This window comes from Tenrec ecaudatus, chromosome 7 (genome assembly GCF_050624435.1).
Source record: "Tenrec ecaudatus isolate mTenEca1 chromosome 7, mTenEca1.hap1, whole genome shotgun sequence".
In the NCBI taxonomy this organism is placed as follows: Eukaryota; Metazoa; Chordata; class Mammalia; order Afrosoricida; family Tenrecidae; genus Tenrec; species Tenrec ecaudatus.
Genome location: NC_134536.1, coordinates 100,239,208 through 100,257,343, shown reverse-complemented (window position 1 = coordinate 100,257,343; position 18,136 = coordinate 100,239,208). Strand labels below are relative to the sequence as shown.

The window sequence follows — 18,136 nt, the reverse complement described above, 5'->3', positions numbered from 1 at the left end:
CAACAGAAATGCTGGAAGGGACACAGCAGACGGTAAGCTATGAAAATAATAATAACTTGTAATTTATCAAGGGTTCACAGGGTGGGAAAAAAGAAGTACAAATACCAAGGGTTCAAGTAGAAAGAAAGGGATAATGGTAAGATATATACATATGTACTCGATACAATGGATGAATGGATTGTTGTAAGAGTTGTAAGAGCCCCCAATAAAATGATTTATAAAAAATCAAAATTGGGTCTAGGGTAGATGAGTCAGTCAGGGTGCGATGTAGCACCGATGACGAATACAGCTTTCCCCCAGATCCTGGATGCTTCCTCCCCCGCAACTACCATGATCCGAATTCTACCTTGCAAGTCTGGATAGAGCAGAGGTTGTACACTGGTGCAGATAGGAGCTGGAGGCACAGGGAATCCAGGGTGGATGATACCTTCAGGACCAGGGGTGTGAGGGGTGATACTGGGAGAGTAGAAGGTAGGCGGTTTGGAAAGGGGGAACCGATTACAAGGATCTACATGTGACCTCCCTGGGGGGCGGACAACAGAGAAGGGGGTGAAGGGAGACGACGGATAGGGGAAGATATGACAAAATAATAATCTATAAATTATCAAGGGCTCATGAGGGAGGGGGGAGCGGGGAGGGAGGGGGAAAAAAGAGGACTTTATGCAAAGGGCTTAAGTGGAGAGCAAATGCTTTGAGAATGATGAGGGCAAAGAATGTATAGATGTGCTTTATACAATTGATGTATGTATATGTATGGATTGTGATAAGAGTTGTATGAGCCCCTAATAAAATGTTTAAAAAAAACAAAAACGCCAAAACCAAAAAAGCACGAAGTTGTTTCTTTGACAGAATTAGTAAAACCAACAAACCACTGGAAAATCTAACAAAGGAAAAGAGGAAAAACGAAAATAACACGAATAAGATGAAAGGGGCAACATCACAAAAGAACCAACAGAAATTAAAAGGATAATTATAAAATACTATAAAAAGCATACTCCTACATATAAACAAATTTCTAGAAACACACTATCTACCTAAAGTATCAAGGACAGAAGTAAAAAGAAGGAACGGGCACATAACAAAAGAAACTGATCAAGCAGTCGAAAACCCTCCAAACAAAACAAAGTCTCTGCTCAGACTGCATCACTGGTGAATGTTACTAAATATTCAGAGAAGAGCTGACACTACTTTTACTCAAACTAATCCAGCATGCAGAAAACGATGACAATTTCCCAAATTTATTACACGAAGCAAACATACACGAAGCAGGGAAAATATGACTACAAGGAAAAATTATAGATCAATATCCCTTGTGAATAGAGATTTAAAAAATTCTCAACAAAATCCTAGCCAAAAGAATCAATCAAACACATCTAGACCTAGTGGGATTAATATGTAAAGGATGGTTCGGCTTTACAAAAATAATCAATGTAATCTACCACATAAATAAAACAAAGAAAAAGAACCAAATTATATCAACTGACAAAGAAAAGGCATTTGATAAAGTCCCACATCTATTTCTGACAACACAACAAAATAGGAACAGAAGAGAAATACTTCAACATAAGGAAAGCTCGTGTGGTCTAGTAAGCATTGGACTGCCAACCTCAAGGCTGATGGTTCAAATCTACCTGCTGCTCCACAGGAGAAAGATGAGGCTAGGGGCTCCCATAAGATGGACAGTCTTGGACCCTGCATATAGGGTATCTCTGAGTCTGAGCGATTTGGTAACAGTGGGTTTGGCTTTGAGGTTTATAAAACCAGCAGAGAGCATTACTCTAAATGAGATACTGAACACATTCTCCTTCATGGGGGACCAGACATGGATCCCCGTTAATAATACGACCAGCTACTCTGAAAGGGATCACAGGGCAAATTCCCGGGTAGAGTGGGAGAAAAAAGTGGAACAAAACTAAAAGGCATAAAACAGACCAGAATAGGTCAGAGGCTGGGGGAACCCCTGAGACTATGCCCCTCAGTTACCCTTAAGGCCTAGAACTGAACTCATTCCAATGGCTCAATTTCCAGACTAACAATAGACAGGCCTCGAAGATCAATAACACTAGTGAGGTATGCACACCTTAGAACAGCCAATCACTTCAGATCAAAGGGTCAGCATTGGCCCAAGGGCAAGGCCTTCAAGGTGGGATGGGTGATGTTGCATCAACAGGGCTGCGGTGAGTAAAATGAAGTAAAAAATATATAAATTGTTGTATGGAAAACTGATGATCTGTAAACCTTCACTGAACACACTATAAAATGTTAAAAAAATTTTGTTTAACAGCAAAGTATTTTAATTTCTCCAATCCTGGGAAGAGTTTGTAAGTAGCATTTCTTCTATTTGTTGCAAGACCTTTGGCAAATTACTTGAACGTTCTATAGATATCCTATCTTGCAGATAACGGAGCTGTTTCCTAACTCAAATTGCAGACTCCTGGTTGGAAAAAGGTACGTGTTCAGTACTTTCAGCCCCTCACCGCAGAATTTCTAGACAGTCACTGGGCTTTGCATAAACGTTAACTCCCGTCCTTTTGTTTATGGCACTCTCCACGCAAGCAGCTACCACATCACATGCCTGTCAACTTGCAGCCACGGAAGCCTGGCCCGGACAGGGAAGCGCCCCAGACTGCGCCCGGCCCGGCGCCCATCCATGGATTTGAGTTTCCTCCCCGGTTTGTCAGCCGGCTCCCCCGCCCCACGCCACAGAGAGCCCATCCCGGCTCCGGCCCCGGCCCCGTGGGGTGCACCGGCGCCCCGATTCGTCAGCCCGCCGGGGCCCCAATGGGCTAGCCGTCCGCGGGGCCGCTCACCCCGAAGCTGCGCCGCCCCACCGGCAGAGGGCGCGGTGCTCGGGCCCCGGCCGCCCCCGAAGCCCCCGACGGCCGCCGCTCACCGGCTTCGGCCCGCGGGGAGCCTGGCAAAAGGGGCGTGCTGTCCGAGCCCTCATCGCCGCCGTGGCGGGGCAGGCTGTGGACCGGCGATCTCATGGCGCCTCCGGGGAGCAGCTGTGTCCGCCAGCCCGCCGGAAGGAGAGGGCCGGCCCGGCCGCCGGAGCCCCAGGGCCAAGCTGGCAAGGAGGGGCTCGGGGGCGGCGCCAGCACCGGCCTCGCCGCTGGATCCGCCTCCCGGCCACGTTGCGTCGCCGCGGCCCCGCCCACAAGCGGGCAGACTCCACCCCCGCGCCATCTTAGGTGTGGGCAAGAGCACTGCGTTGGGGAAGGCGGGGTCTTGGGACTTGCGCTTGGCGTCCAGAGGGCTTGTTTTAGTGAGTAGGCTCAGCCACCTGGTCGCCACGGTCCTTCGGCTGAATGTTGGCCCCCCTGGCTCCCCCTGGTAGTGAACTTTGTCAAAGAAGGCTCAAGGACCCCCCTGGGCGCTAGGGAGAGTGGGGCTCGGGAAGAAGGCGTCGTCGGGGGTTTGAACGGCACTTAGTTGAGGGGGTGGGGCTGACCGGGGAGTGGGTTGTGTGTAGTGGACATTCAGTTGTCGGCATTAACTTGTCACGGGTATTGGCAACGTGGTCTTCTCTAGCGCTTGGTGCCGTAGTGTCCCGAAGCAGTTTGTGAGCCCGAGAAACGGTAAACCGCCGGTGTCGTCGGTCAAAACCATCCGCGTTGGCCATCTCGTGTGAATGTGCTGTCTCTCGCTGCAGGTCGAGCTCGAAGCAGCTCCTCTGGTGTTTGCTGAGGTGAGGGACCGGCGACATGCACCGCCCGGTCGTGGCTCGCGGTGACCCGGCCATAGGCCGTCTCGAGTGAGTAATGTGGGCCCAAGAAGAGGAGGTGGCGGGCCTCAGGGAGGTAGGTCTGGCGGCGGTCCTGGGCCTTTGCCCAGCGGGAGGGGGGACTTCAGAAGAGCGTTCTAACCCCACGGAGCAGCAGATGCCGGGAAGGTGTTCAAAGTACTAGGGCCCCATGCTTTGTGTCATCAAGCGGACTCCAACTCTGAGCTGCCCTAGAGGACAGAGTGGGACTGCCCACAGGGTTTCCAAAGCTGTACCGTTTGCCCCTCTTTCTCACCCACTGACTGGTTGTCTGCTGAGCCCTGGCCACTGCACCGCCAGGCCTCTTTTTACATTACTGGAATTGTCATTTAGATTTTAAGCTCTCTGAGGGAGGAGGCATGCCCTCCAATAGGCTTGTAGAGCCGTGTTGCTCAGATTTGACATGTCAGAGTTATCTGGGAGATCGTGGTAAAAGGCAGATTCCCATGCTGCGGTGAGTTGGGTGTATGTATGTGTGCTAATGTACCTCATCTTGAAAGATATGTTCAAACTCCATAAAAGAGAATGCCTTTTTACTTAAAAAAAATCATTTTATTGGGGGCTCATACAACTCTTATCACAATCCATCCATCCAGCCATCCATCCAGCCATCATGTCAAGCACATTTGTACATTTGTTGCCATCATCATTCTCAAAACATTTGCTTTCTACTTGAGCCCTTGGTATCAGCTCCTCATTTTTCCTCCTCCCTCCCCTCTCTCCCCTCCCTCATGAACCCTTGATAATTTATAAATTATTATTATAATATTTTACAATGTCCAACGTCTCCCTTCATCCACTTTTCTGTTGTCCACCCCCCAGGGAGGTTATATGTAGATCCTTGTAATAAGTTCCTCCTTTCTATCCCACCTTCTCTCTACCCTCCAGGTATCCACCACTGGTCCTGAAGGAATCATCTGTCTTGGATTCCCTGTGTTTCCAATTCCTATCTATACCAGTGTATGTCCTTTGGTCTAGCCGGATTTGTAAGGTAGAATTGGGATCATGATAGTGGTGGTGGGGTGGGGGAAGCATTTAAGAACAAAGGAAAGTTGTATGTTTCATCATTGCTACCCTGTACCCTGACTGGCTCTTCTCCTCCCTGATACCCTTCTGTTAGGGGGTGTCCAGTTGCCTAAAGATGGGCTTTGCGTCTCCACTCTGCACTCACCCTCATTTACATTGACTTGATTTTTTGTTTTTCGACGTCTGCTACCTGAACCTTTCCATACCTTGTGATCACCAAGGCTGGTGTGCTTCTTCCATGTGGGCTTTGTTGCTTCTCGCTAGATGGCCGCTTGTTTATCTTCAAACCTTTAAGACCCCAGATGCTATAATTTTTGATATCCAGGCACCATCAGCTTTCTTCACCACATTTGCTTATGCACACATTTGTCTTCAGTGATCATATTGGGAAGGTGGGCACACACTGATATGATTTTTTTATTTGATGCCTGATACCTGGTCCCTTCTACACCTCATGGTCTCCAGGGACACTCATATATGTGTCAGAGAGAGCCTTATATCAAAGAGCAGTTATATATTAAGAAAACATCCTAGCCCAGGCCAGATCAAACCCATAAGTCTGATATTTCCTCTCTAGACTCACATAGCCATGCAATGATGCGGAATGCAGGAAGATCACAGGCTAGTGGGTGCAAAGTCTTGTGGATCCAGTGGTGGTGGAAGCATCTCTAGGGCTCTCGAAAGTCACAGTGTGACTCTGGCAGATATGTGAGTGACTCAACAGCAGGAAGGTGAAGCAGAGAGAGAGTGTGTGGCCCACCTCCAAGGAAAAGGAGAGGAAGTTCACAGAATCTTCATGAGAAGGCCACGCCCACAAGGAGACATCATCAGGCTGTGACCTGATTGACAGACTAGACTCCACCCCTACACTTACTTATCAAGTTGACATGAAATTATGTACTACCACACAAGGTAAGCATCGGATTACTTATGTTTACTTACTGATCTGCAGTGAACCATTTCACGTTTTTTACCACATGATTTTGCTTTTAGGTATGGGTACCATTTGCCACTCTCCCAGTTTCACGGCACCTTATTACAAACCTGACAGGCCTTAAGTAGCCATTACACAAGGCAAGCCTGGGTTTACTTGTGTTTCTTTGATAATCTGAAGTTTCACAGTCAAAAACCATGTGCAAGTGTTCACTACAGATAGTAATTAAGCACAAGTAAACCTGTGCTTTCTTTTCATGTGGTCACTTTGAGGTCCACAGGTACTTTTTTGTTTTGTAATCTATCCAAGAGGGTTTTTAAAAATTGTTTTATTAGGGGCTTATACAACTCTTATCACAATCCATACACACATCAATTGTGTAAAGCACATTTGTACATTCCATTGTCCTCATCATTCTCAAAACATTTGCTCTGCACCTAAGCCCCTGGTATCAGCTCCTCATTTTTCCCCTCCCTCCCCGCTCCCCTCCCTCATGAATCCTTGATAATTTATAAATTATTATTTTGTCATATCTTGCACTGTCTGATATCTCCCCTCACCCACTTTTCTGTTGTCCGTCCCCCCCAGGGAGGACGTTATATATAGATCCTTGTAATCTGTTCCCCCTTTCCAGCCCACCCTCCCTTCCCCCTCCCAATATTGTCACTCACACCACTGGACCTGAAGGGATCATCTGCCCTGGATTCCCTGTGTTTCCAGTTTATATCTGTATTAAAAAGCCTAAGATGACACTTTTTTCATCTTTATATGTGACATTGAATTTCTGACCACACACCACCAGAGAAGATTGCTGTTGATGTTATTTGCTTTTTTGGGGGGGGGGGCTTGTTGGGAATTCCTTTTTTTAAAAAACTGACAATGTCCAATTGAGATGAAATGTGAATCCCATAAATATGATAACTGAGAGTTTTCAAGTAGCACATTTAAAAGAAGAGCTCTGGGCTTGGAGCTAGTTTGTGACTCACTGGCTAAATGCATCAAGAGGGAAGGATAGCTGGTAAAGATGGAAGCCATTTTGGACCTGGCTCAGGAAAATAGTAAAGTACATTGATATTAGCCAAAATGCCAAGTTCACTTGCTCCTTCTGTAAAGGACCAACTTGAAGAGATGTGGGGCTCAGGCCCTGGGCTTCTGTATGGAAACAGTCGCTGGTGGTGCCTGGACTTAGACCACCAGCTCTGTAGTCCAAGTCCACCTCCCGAATACTGAAGGTGTGGAAACACCATTGGAAGCTCCACCATTTGAAACATCTTTACCATGTAATAATTGGGTTGACTTGTGCAAAAAAAAAAAAAAGGAAACAAAAGTGCAATGAGTCCTGTCATATGCATACTTTACACAATATATAAACAATATTATTAATTCAGCATGCAGTTATCATAAACATTACTAATGAGTTATTACATGTCCTTTTTTGGGTGTTAAATCATTGAGATCTGTGTGCTGGAACTCACTTTAACACGGTGCGTCTGCATTAGAAGCGGCCACATTTCAGGTGCTCATCAGCCACGGGGAGCTTGGGTTGCCATGCTGTACAGCATGATCTGAAACCATGCGAGCGCTTATTCTCTTCCCCACATTCTGTCTTGGGGGCGTGGAGGTGGGGAAGGCCATCACTTGAATAGAAGAGTGCTTTTTGCCCAAGTCCTCATAGGGTCTTTAGCCTGTCAACTCCTCAAAGAGGTGGGAGGCTCTGGCTCGTGAGCTGTCAGCTTCTGGAGGACAGGCCAAGAAAGCAAGCCTTTCCCGATAAACTTCCATGCCAACGTGCCTATCGATAGAGCGCATCAAGAAGTTACCACCTCAGGTAGCTAGTGCTGACATAGCTTTAAATGGGCTGCTGTAAATGCTAGAGATTTGTTCTCTCTCACTCTGGGAGGCTAAAGTCCAGCACATGTTTTTGGTCATGTGAGTCCTTCCTTGCTGCTTGCCCTGAACATTCCTTGCATGGCATCTGCCTTCCCCAGCACTTCCCACATTTGTGTCCAATCTGCTCTTTTATCACTCAGATATGATTAGACTTAGGACAGCACCCTACTTTGGTATGGCCTTATTTTATTTTGTATTTTCATTTCTAAATCATTTTATTGGGGGCTCTTGCAGCTGTTATAAAAATCCACATATCAATTATAACACGCGCACTTGTACATATGTTACCATTTTCCTTTCAAAACATTTTCTTTCAACTTGAGCCCTTGGTATCAGCTCCTCTTTGATCCCCCTTCCTCCCCCACACTTCCATCCTCAGGAACCCTTGATAAATTACATATTATTATTTTCATATCTTAGACTGTCTGCTGTCTTCTTTTACCCTTCTTTCTGTTATAAATCATTGTGATTGGTTCCCCTTTCCCCTACTTCTCTCCCCACCTTCATGGTATCGCTACTCCCATTACTGTTCCTGAGGGGGTTATCCGTCCTGGTTCCATGGGTACGGCCTTATTAACATTGTACAGGAAATTTTACAGTGTTAGATTTCCAAACCCCAATGCCAATCCATTGATTCTAATTTACAGCAATCCTGTAGGACAGAGTAGAACTGTTCCATTCGATTCCCAAGAGTGTAAATAGGACAGCAGAAAGAGGCTGGTGGGTTTGAACCAATGACCTTGTGACTTTAGCAGTCCAATGCTTAATCCACTATTACAGGAGGACTCCTTTAAAAACGCAGTAGGATTATATCCACAGAAATAAGCATTAGGATTATGTTTTAGTCCGGGTAGACTAGATAAACAAATTCATAGACACTCATGTGTATAGAAAAGAACTTTATATACAAGAGCAATTAAATATTGAGGAAACATCCCAGCCCAGGCCAGATCAAGTCCATAAGTCCGATATTAGCCCATATATCCAATACCAATCAATAAAGTCCTCTTTGAACTCAAGAAACACATGCAATGACACTGAATACAGGAAGATCACAGGCCAGTGGGTGCAAAATCTTGTGGATCCAATGGCAGTAGAAACAAGGCACCGAGTCTTATCAGCGTAGTGCCATGTGTCTTGTCAGTAGAGCATCTCTCAGTGAGTCAGCAGACAGTGTCTCCCGCCTCCAAGGAGTAAAAACAGGAGTTTCCAGACTCCTCAGAAAGGCCATGCTCACACAGAGGCCTCATTGGCTATACAATGATTGACAAGCTAAACTCCACCCCTTTACTTGTAATCCTCTCAAATGGACACCAGCTTATATAACTACCACAGATTACAACATGTAGTTTGGGAGCATACAATTCAATCCATCACAACTATTTAAAAACAAACACATGAACATGTTAATGAGGCAAACATGAGCATCCATTCACACACTGGGTGAGCGTTAACTTGGTATAAACATTTGGAGGAAAATATGACTAAATTACTGTCATTCATTTGCTTCTGACTCATAGGGACCTCATAGGACAGGGTAGAACTGCCCCTACGGGTTTCCTAGACTGTGTAAATATCTGGAGGTAGAAAGCCTCATCTTTCTTACGGGCAGCAGCTGTTGGTTTAGAATTGCTGATCTTGAGGTTAGCAGCCCAACTTATAACTCACTGTGCTACTAGGCCTCAGTCAAAATATTTGTATTTGACAATTCTTTTGCCTGAGTAATTTAACTTTTAAGACATTATCCTAAGGAAATAGTTAATGTTGTACACACATATTTTGCTACAGAGTTGTCCATTAAAAATGTTGATCATGATGAAAAATTGGAAGCTAATGTCTAATTATTGGGAAATGAAGCTAGGCAACCATTAGAAACTGATTTTTTAAAAAAGAAAACCCGATGTAAAAAAGTATTAAATTCAGTTGAAAAATACTGAATTAGATTGTTGGGTCTAGAAATTAGGTAACAAGATTATAGATGCCATATAAGTCAATTTTTGTTGAACTGGGAACAAAAAGAAAAATTGAGAACAAATGCTAGGAAAACATCGTCCAAATCTTAATTCTATTTGCTTAGTGGCAGACTTATGAATGAATTTTATTTTCTGTTATTATATTTTAATTGAGGTTTTTTTCACATACCACAAAATTCATGCCTTTACAGTATAAAGTTTAGTTTTATAGTACACTCACAAAGCTGTGTAATGATCAGCTCAAATCCTGTGCCTATTATCAGTCACCTCCACTTCCCTTTTCCCCCAGCCCTTGGAAACTACTTATTCCGTTTCTATCTCCAGGGCCTTCCCTTTTGTAGACATTTTGCAGACATGGAATCATACAATACGCGGCCTTTTGTGTTGGTTACTTTGACTTAACATCATGTTTTCAAGTTTCATGCACCTTGCAACATAAATCAGCACCCTGCTCCTTTTTATGGCCAAATCCTGTTCCATCGTAAGCATTTACCCATTATTATTGTGGTCCTCATCAACATCCATGGATGGGCATTGGAGGCGCTCATTCTCCATGACGCTTGGAATCGTGATTTATTGCCAATCTAGCGTGAATCACACCTCCTGCCATTTTAGCACTGCTCTTCTTAGCAACATAATTCTGGACCTGCTTGAGCTGCGGAGCCTCCTTTCTTCATGTTTGGTCTCCAGACACTGTTGAAACAAGAAGAAAAACTTGCTGACTTGTTCCCCACTGTCTTGCAATTGTTTTTTCATTTCAAAATTTCCCATGGTGTTGATTCAGACTCTCTTCTGTATCTTTAAGTCCCCTTTGCTTTTAGGAGACACTAGAGCTGAGTGGCCCTCATTCCTGAGATAGGGCGGTTGGTAAAGAATTGAGGGATAAGCAGATGCAGAGGGAGCCATATCAACCAAAGAAAGACCAGGTGGTTGTCATGGGAGAAACCACCAGTTCCAGCCACAGCCACAAGTTGTTGAATAGAACTTGGCTACAGGGCGAACAAGACTCTGTTGTCACTGTTGGGAATATGGACAGTAAAACACTCCCCCGTTCAGTAGCCTTGCTCTCTACAAGTCTCTACACGGCTGGCATTCTTCAAGGATTACACCCTGTTTTTCAGAGTTGTTGGTCCTCCCCCATCATGATAAAAAATTCACTGACCTTAAAGGTACCCATCTAATCTTTCAAGGTGCGGTTGTTATATTTTAAATCTCATAAAGATAGATATTAAAGGAACACAATGCACAGGCAGATTTTTTTCCCTACTTAAGCTAAACTGTTGTTTGGTTTTATGAATACTTCAGGAATCTTTTAGGTTTAAGGCTTAAAGATGATCTCAGGGCAATCATTTCAGGGGCTCCTCCAGCTTCCAAAGCTCCAGAAAGCCTGGAACCCATGAGAATTTGAGAGGCTCTTTTGTACTTCTCTGGTTTTGATCAGGAGTCATCTACAGATGCTTCCATCCAAATGTGCAGTCCTGGTAGGCAAACACCAACCAGCTCTTTTGTTTCACGACAAAAGAGGCAGAAGCATAGGATTTTCTTCTTTTTTTTTTTTTTCCCTTGGTGTTAAAATAATGGTTTCTCAATTGCTTTGACCACCACCAGGAGTAGTATTTTTAAAAAAAATCATTTTATTGGGGGCTCATACAACTATTACCACAATCCATCTATCCATCCATGTGTCAATCACATTTGTACATTTGTTGCCATCATCATTATCAAAACATTTGCTTTCTACTTGAGCCCTTGGTATCAGCTCCTCATTTTTTCCTCTCCCTCCATGCCCCCGCCTTTGTATATGTATCTGTACTATTCCTCATGAACCTTTGATAATTTATAAATTATTATTATTTTGTCATGTTTTACACTGTCCAATGTCTCCCTTCACCCACTCTTCTGTTGTCTGTCCCCCAGGGAGGGGTTTATATGTATATCCTTGTAATCAGTTCCCTCTTTATACCACACCTTCTCTCCACCCTCCAGGTATCGACACTCTCACCTCTGGTCCTGAAGGGATCATCTGTTCTGGATTCCCTGTGTTTCCAGTTCCTATCTGTACCAGTGTACATCCTCTGGTCTAGTCAGATTTGTAAGGTAGAATTGGGATCATGATAGTGGTTGTGGTGGGGGTGGGTGGGTGAGGAAGCATTTAAAGACTAGAGGAAAGTTGTGTGTTTCATCGTTGCTACCCTGCACCCTGACTAGCTGGTCTCCTCCGATACCTTTCTGTAAGGGGATGGTGAGACATTATTTTTAATCACTTTGTAGAAGCATACACATATGTTATTGGTCACAGCCAACAAGAGCTGGAAGCCACTTTTTTTTTTACATTTTATTAGGGGCTCATACAACTCTTATCACAATCCATACATATACATACATCAATTGTATAAAGCACATCTGTACATTCTTTGCCCTAATCATTTTCAAAGCATTTGCTCTCCACTTAAGCCCTTTGCATAAGGTCCTCTTTTTTCTCCCCTCCCTCATGAGCCCTTGATAATTTATAGATTGTTATTTTGTCATATCTTGCCTTATCCGGAGTCTCCCTTCCCCCCCTTCTCTGCCGTCCGTCTCCCAGGGAGGAGGTCACATATGGATCCTTGTAATTGGTTCCCCCTTTCCAACCCACTCACCCTCTACTCTCCCAGTATCGCCCCTCAAACCCTTGGTCCTGAAGGTATCATCCACCCTGGATTCCCTGTGCCTCCAGCTCCCATATGCACCATTGTACAACCTCTGCCCTATCCAGTCCTGCAAGGTAGAATTCGGATCATGGTAGTTGGGGGGAGGAAGCATCCAGGATCTGGGGGAAAGCTGTGTTCTTCATCGGTACTACATCGCAACCTGACTGACCTATCTCCTTTCCTAAACCCCTCTGTGAGGGGATCTCCAGTGACTGACAAATGGGCGTTGGGTCTCCACTCTGCACTTCCCCCTTCATTCACTATGGTATATATATATATATATATACATATATATATGTATATATATATATATATTTTTTCCGCATGATGCCTTATACCTGGTCCCTTTGGCACCTTGTGATCGCACAGGCTGGTGTGCTTCTTCCATGTGGGCTTTGTTGGGGAGCCACTTCTTTATACCACTAGGCTTGCTGAAGATTCCTGGAACCTGTCAAAGTTCTGCTTTTTTTTAATGGAAGGCAATTTTTGCTCCTTGACAGTCATATTCTTTTAGTATATATATATATATCTACATATCTACATAGATATAGATATCTATATACTATGGAATAGACCATCAGTTGCTGTGGCAGTTATCTAATCTGTCAATTTGTGAAGGGGTGGGGTCTAGTCTGTCAATCAGGTCATAGATAATGAGACCTCCGTATGGGCATGGCCTTCTCCTGAGGATTCTGGGAACTCCTGTATATTGCCCTCCCCACCCCCGCCACCCCGTACCCCTTCCCTCTCTGCTCTGTCTTCCCTTTGAAATACCACATAGAGCTACACTTATGAAGCCAGAGCCCTGGAATTGGAGAAGCCACATGAAGACCTACAGCAGTGCTGAGATGCTTCCACCACCACTGGATCCACAAGACTTTCCAACCACTAGCCTGTGATCTTTCTGCATTCAGCATTATTGCATAGCTGCGTGAGTCTAGAGGGGAATTTATGGATTAGTATTGACATATGGGGTAATATCTGATTATGGACTTGATCTTGACTTGGCTGCAGTGTTTCCTTAATGTACAATTGCTCATTGATATGCATTTCTCTCTTATACATACGAGTGTCTGTAGAATTGTTTCTATAGTCTACCCAGACTAACACAGTTGCTCATGTGCGAGTATAAGTTGAAGCTGAAGAAATTAAAAAAAAAATTAGAACAAGTTCACAAGGACCAAGTAGTACCTTGAAACTCACTTGTATTTAGAGACCATCTCAATACTTTGAATAGATTCAATACTTTGAATAGTAATGACAGAGGATCAGATGAATTGTGGGATGATGTCAAGGACACCATACATGGAGAAAGCAAAAGGTTCTTAAAAAGACAGAAAAGACCAGCCTGGATTCCAGAAGAGAGTCTAAAACTTCCTCTTGAACTTGGACTAGCTAAAGCGAATGAGGAAGTAAGGAAGTAAAAGAAGAGATTAATCCAATGGGTGGCCCCAGAAGACAAAGGGAAACATTATAATGAAATGTGTAAAGACCTGGATCTTGAAAACCAAAAATGAAGAGTATGCTTCATATTTCTCAAGCTGAAAGAAGTAAAGGGAAAAAGGTCCAGCTTCAAGATGTAACATAAAGGATTCTGCGGGTAAAATATTGAACAGTGCAGGAAGCATCAAAAGAGGACGGAGCAGAGTGTGACTGTACATAATGGACTGGCAATCATGCAGTCATTTCAGGAAGTAGCGTACGACCCAGAACTGATAGAACTGATTAAGAAGGACAAACTGCAGGAACAAGACTGGGAGTAGTGATACCATGAGGGAAGGGGGAAGATGGGGGAGAAGAGGGAGAAAGAGGGAACCGATCACAATGATCTACGTATTAACTGCCCCCCCCCTCGGGGGGACGGAAAACAGAAATGTGGGTGAAGGAAGACAGTGGAGGGTCAAAGATATGAAAATAATAATAATTTATTAAGGTTTCATGTAGGTGGGAGGGTGGGGGAGAGAGAGAAAAAATTGAAGCTGATACCTAGTGCTCAAGTAGAAAGAAAATGTTTTGAAAAGTATGTTGGCAACAGATGTATACAAATGTGCTCCACTCAGAAGACATTGGCAGAAGATAAGGATCTAGGAATTGACACAGTAGCAATTGAGATGCAGCAATAAACAGATACAATGCTGGAAGTAGTCAATCATTCATGACAAGGAATTTGGCCAGTCACCTGACCAAGCAATTAGATCGAAGATATTCATATTTGTGCTCATTCCATTTGTGCTACGTTCCAACAGAATGTAGAAATCATCAAGCAATATAATTAATATCACACACTGGGAAATTTTGCTGAAGATAACTTAGAAAAGATTGCAACTGAACATCGACAGGTAATTGTAAAAATTTCTAGCCAGATTCAGAAGATGTTGTAGAAGAGGGATTCTATAGCTGATATCAGAGGGATCTTAGATAAAAGCAGAAAATAACAGAAAGATGTTTACTTATGTATGCAAGAATATTCAGCTATGAAAATCATAGAAAATTACGAATAAATGAAAAGAGTTGGAATTCTAGGATACTAAATTGTGATAGAATTTTGTAAGATCAACACCTTTGGAAACATGACCTTCCACTTGTGGAAATTTTTGACCAAAGTCATCTCATTTATATCACATGCAAATAATTTTTTTGCTGAAGATAATTCAACAATGGTTACAGCATTGATAGGGAGCTGTCAGAGTTTCATGCCGGATTCAGAGGAGGACATGGAACAAGGGATATTATTACTGTTGCCAGATGGATCTTGGCAGAAAGCAGAGAATACTAGAAAGGTGTTTACTTGTGGTGTCAACGAAGTCCACATCAAAGAAGCACACCAGCCTGTGTGATCCAAAGATGACAATAACAAAATCCAAATATGATGAAGGGAAAAGTATCAGAGTTTAAATGGTGAACACCTCCTTTGTAGAAGGCTATGGAGGACAGTGGGAGGCCCAAATCCATCTGCAGAGTAACTAGTTAAACAAAGCCTCTGGCGGACCCCCTTTAGCTAGAGGCGAGGGACTTGAGCAGCTTTACTATCAGACAGAGGTGCATCAAATCATGGTAGAAGATGATACTTGGTCATTTGACCTTTCTCTTGATCCAACCTGAATTTACTCTAGGCTCAAATATTTCTTGCTTGTTCAATGACAGAAATTTCTTGTCTGGCTTTATAAATATTGATAGTGGTTTTTTCTTTCTTACTCTTTATATTATTATTATTTTCTTCTTGCTATTTTATTTTTTGTTGCTTTGCTGGGTTTTCCATTTTATGAAACACAGATGGAGTGAATGCATAGAGACAATAATTGATGCAATGGTTTATCAGGCTGTGGATGGAGATGTGGAGGTGGGGTGTGTGGGAGGTGGAGAGTTGAGGTGCCAGGGGAAGCCAGCCCCTAGCACATCATTACGGGTCCGGTAGGTGCAATTGTACAGTGATAATAAGTAAAGATTATAGTAAGGTTATAGAGTGCATGAGAGATAGAAGATAAATATAGAAATAAATGGAGTCAGACACAATTCATCGTAGCATGCTCCTCAGCCCTGCTTGGTGGTCCATGTGGAGAGAGCGAGAAATCTTTAATGCTAACCAAGGCTTTTATGTTCTCTGGGGACATGCAAACCCCCAAATTACAGGTGAAGACATACGTCACAGGAAGGGGTTGTGCTATAGGTAGTACAGTAGTGGAAGGGAATGATCTAACGGGATCCACACAATAGGAAGAGGAGGGGTTGGGGGTACACATGTGGCAAGATGGGTGGATCCTAGAGTCAGAATGGCAGCTGGATCTCCATAAGAACCCCACCTACAGGAACCAGGCTAATGGTTGCAAGCTTCAGGGAGAAATAGTCCATTTTCCCCAGCAGCAGGGAGCAGGCCCACCCCTGTGGTGGGATGAGACAGCAGTCTGGCAGCTATTGCCTTCAGGGAGGATGTCTGTAAGCATCTGACCTCCCTCCACACTGGGGGAGCACTAGAACTGACTGTGATACTGTATATACACCTCTTTTAAAAAGCGATTTAACTATGGAAGTGAATGTGAATAGTACATTATTAAAAAAGAAACCAAACTGGACCATTGGTTTCCATGGGTGAAGGAGAAAGAGTTTTTGCTTAGGGGTCATTGTGTTTATGATAATGGTGATGGAATAATTTGGAAAAGATAATGGTTGTACTACATGAAGAGTATGACCAATGGTACTGAATTATACATGTAGAAGTTGTTGAATTGGAGAATGTTTTTTGGGTGAATTTCTGCCACAATTAGAAAAAAAATAATGACATGATTAACAAAGAGTATAAGGAAGAAGAAAATGTTCTAGAATTGAATGTGGTGAGGATTGTACAACTCTTCTTGATATGATTGAATTATTGAATTTTATGATATGTGGATGAAGTGTTAATAAAACTGCTAAAAAGAGAAAAATGTTTACTTGTGTTTTACTGACTGTGCAAAGGCATTTGTCTGTGTAGATCAAAACAAACTATGGAAAATATTGAGATGAATGGGAGCTCCAGACACTTCATTGTGCCCTGTGGCATCCGTACACGGAGCAAGAGGCAGTCATTTGACCAGAACGAGGTTTAAAATCAGGAAAGGTGCGCATGAGAGTTATTCGTCATATTTATTCAACATGTATGCTGAGCAAATAATCTGAGGAGCTGGACTCTAGGAAGAATGAGGCATCAGGATGGAAGGAAGAATTATTTACAACCTGCAGGTGACACAGCCTTGCTTGCCAAAAGGAGGGAGGACTTGAAGCACTTGCTGATGAAAATCAAAGGTTGCAGCCTTTAGTATGAATGTAAACTCAACGGAAAGAAAGAAACAAACACCCAATACACTCACAATTGAACCAATATATATCATGATAAGCAGAGAAAAGATGGAAGTTGCTCAGAATTTCATTTTATTTGGATCCACAGTCAATGCTTATGGATGCTGCAGTCAAGAACTCAAATGACATATTGCATTGGGTAAATCTGCTGCACAAGACTGCTGTACAGGATTGAAGACCAAGGATTTCACTTTGAATACTAAGGTGTATTCAAATCTTGATATCCATTAAAACAGCAATGGATATCACCTGACACCTACATTTCTGACAAAAATTCAATAAAATTGTAAATATATCAATGCTGGAGAGGATTCAGAGAGATAGGAATGCTTGTTTGATTGCTGGTGGGACTGTACAACCACTATGGAAATCCGTATGGTACTTCCTTAAACAAATGCAAATATAAATGCCTTATATCCCAGAAATTTCTCTACTGGATATATATCCTAAAGAAATCAAGAATACAACACGATGCTTGGAACCTTGGACCCGGGACAGTTTTGTCGAACACTGGTGTCTGTGAACTCTAAAATGGACCTCATATACCTTGCCCCTTTCATAGGGCAGTTTGCCTGCCACCTACTCAAATTGTTAGTGTAAAAGAATTTCTGAGAATTGAAATCAAGGTACAAATAATACTGGAGACTTATTATTAGATCAACTATTCAGATTGGGAAGCACACAGCCTAAATTGCATGTTCCAAAGAAACGTGGTCACATTGGGGGTTTACATAGAGAGAAAGAAAGAGAGCCCCAGAAGCCTGGGCAATTTTAGCCAAATTTTCAAAGGTTCATTAGCACGTTCTTTGAAATCCTTTCTTCTCGAAATGTTAGTTTCCTTAAGAAGCTAAATGTTGCAATGTGCTTGACACGATGGATGGATGGATTGTGATAAGAGTTGTACCAGCCCCCTATAAAATGATTTTTAAAAGGAAAACAAAAAAAGAAACCTACAGACCATTAAAGGACAAAATTATGAATCAATTTGTATTGTGGCATTCAAATCTTAGCACTCCAGGAGAGCATC

General features: G+C 43.2%; 2 protein-coding genes across 2 annotated transcripts in view; one reads left to right on the top strand and one right to left on the bottom strand.

Annotated features, from left to right (window-relative positions):
• Positions 1–3,079, bottom strand: part of SLC17A5 (solute carrier family 17 member 5) — a 48,093-nt gene extending 45,014 nt beyond the window's left edge. The window contains exon 1 of the mRNA XM_075554890.1: positions 2,894–3,079. Within this exon, the coding sequence (XP_075411005.1) occupies positions 2,894–2,987 (94 nt within the window). The 5' untranslated portion in view covers positions 2,988–3,079. The remainder of the gene's footprint in view (positions 1–2,893) is intronic.
• A 577-nt stretch (positions 3,080–3,656) lies between these two features.
• Positions 3,657–18,136, top strand: part of CD109 (CD109 molecule) — a 186,327-nt gene continuing 171,847 nt past the window's right edge. The window contains exon 1 of the mRNA XM_075554889.1: positions 3,657–3,800. The gene's annotated coding sequence lies outside the window, so the exon portion shown is untranslated. The remainder of the gene's footprint in view (positions 3,801–18,136) is intronic.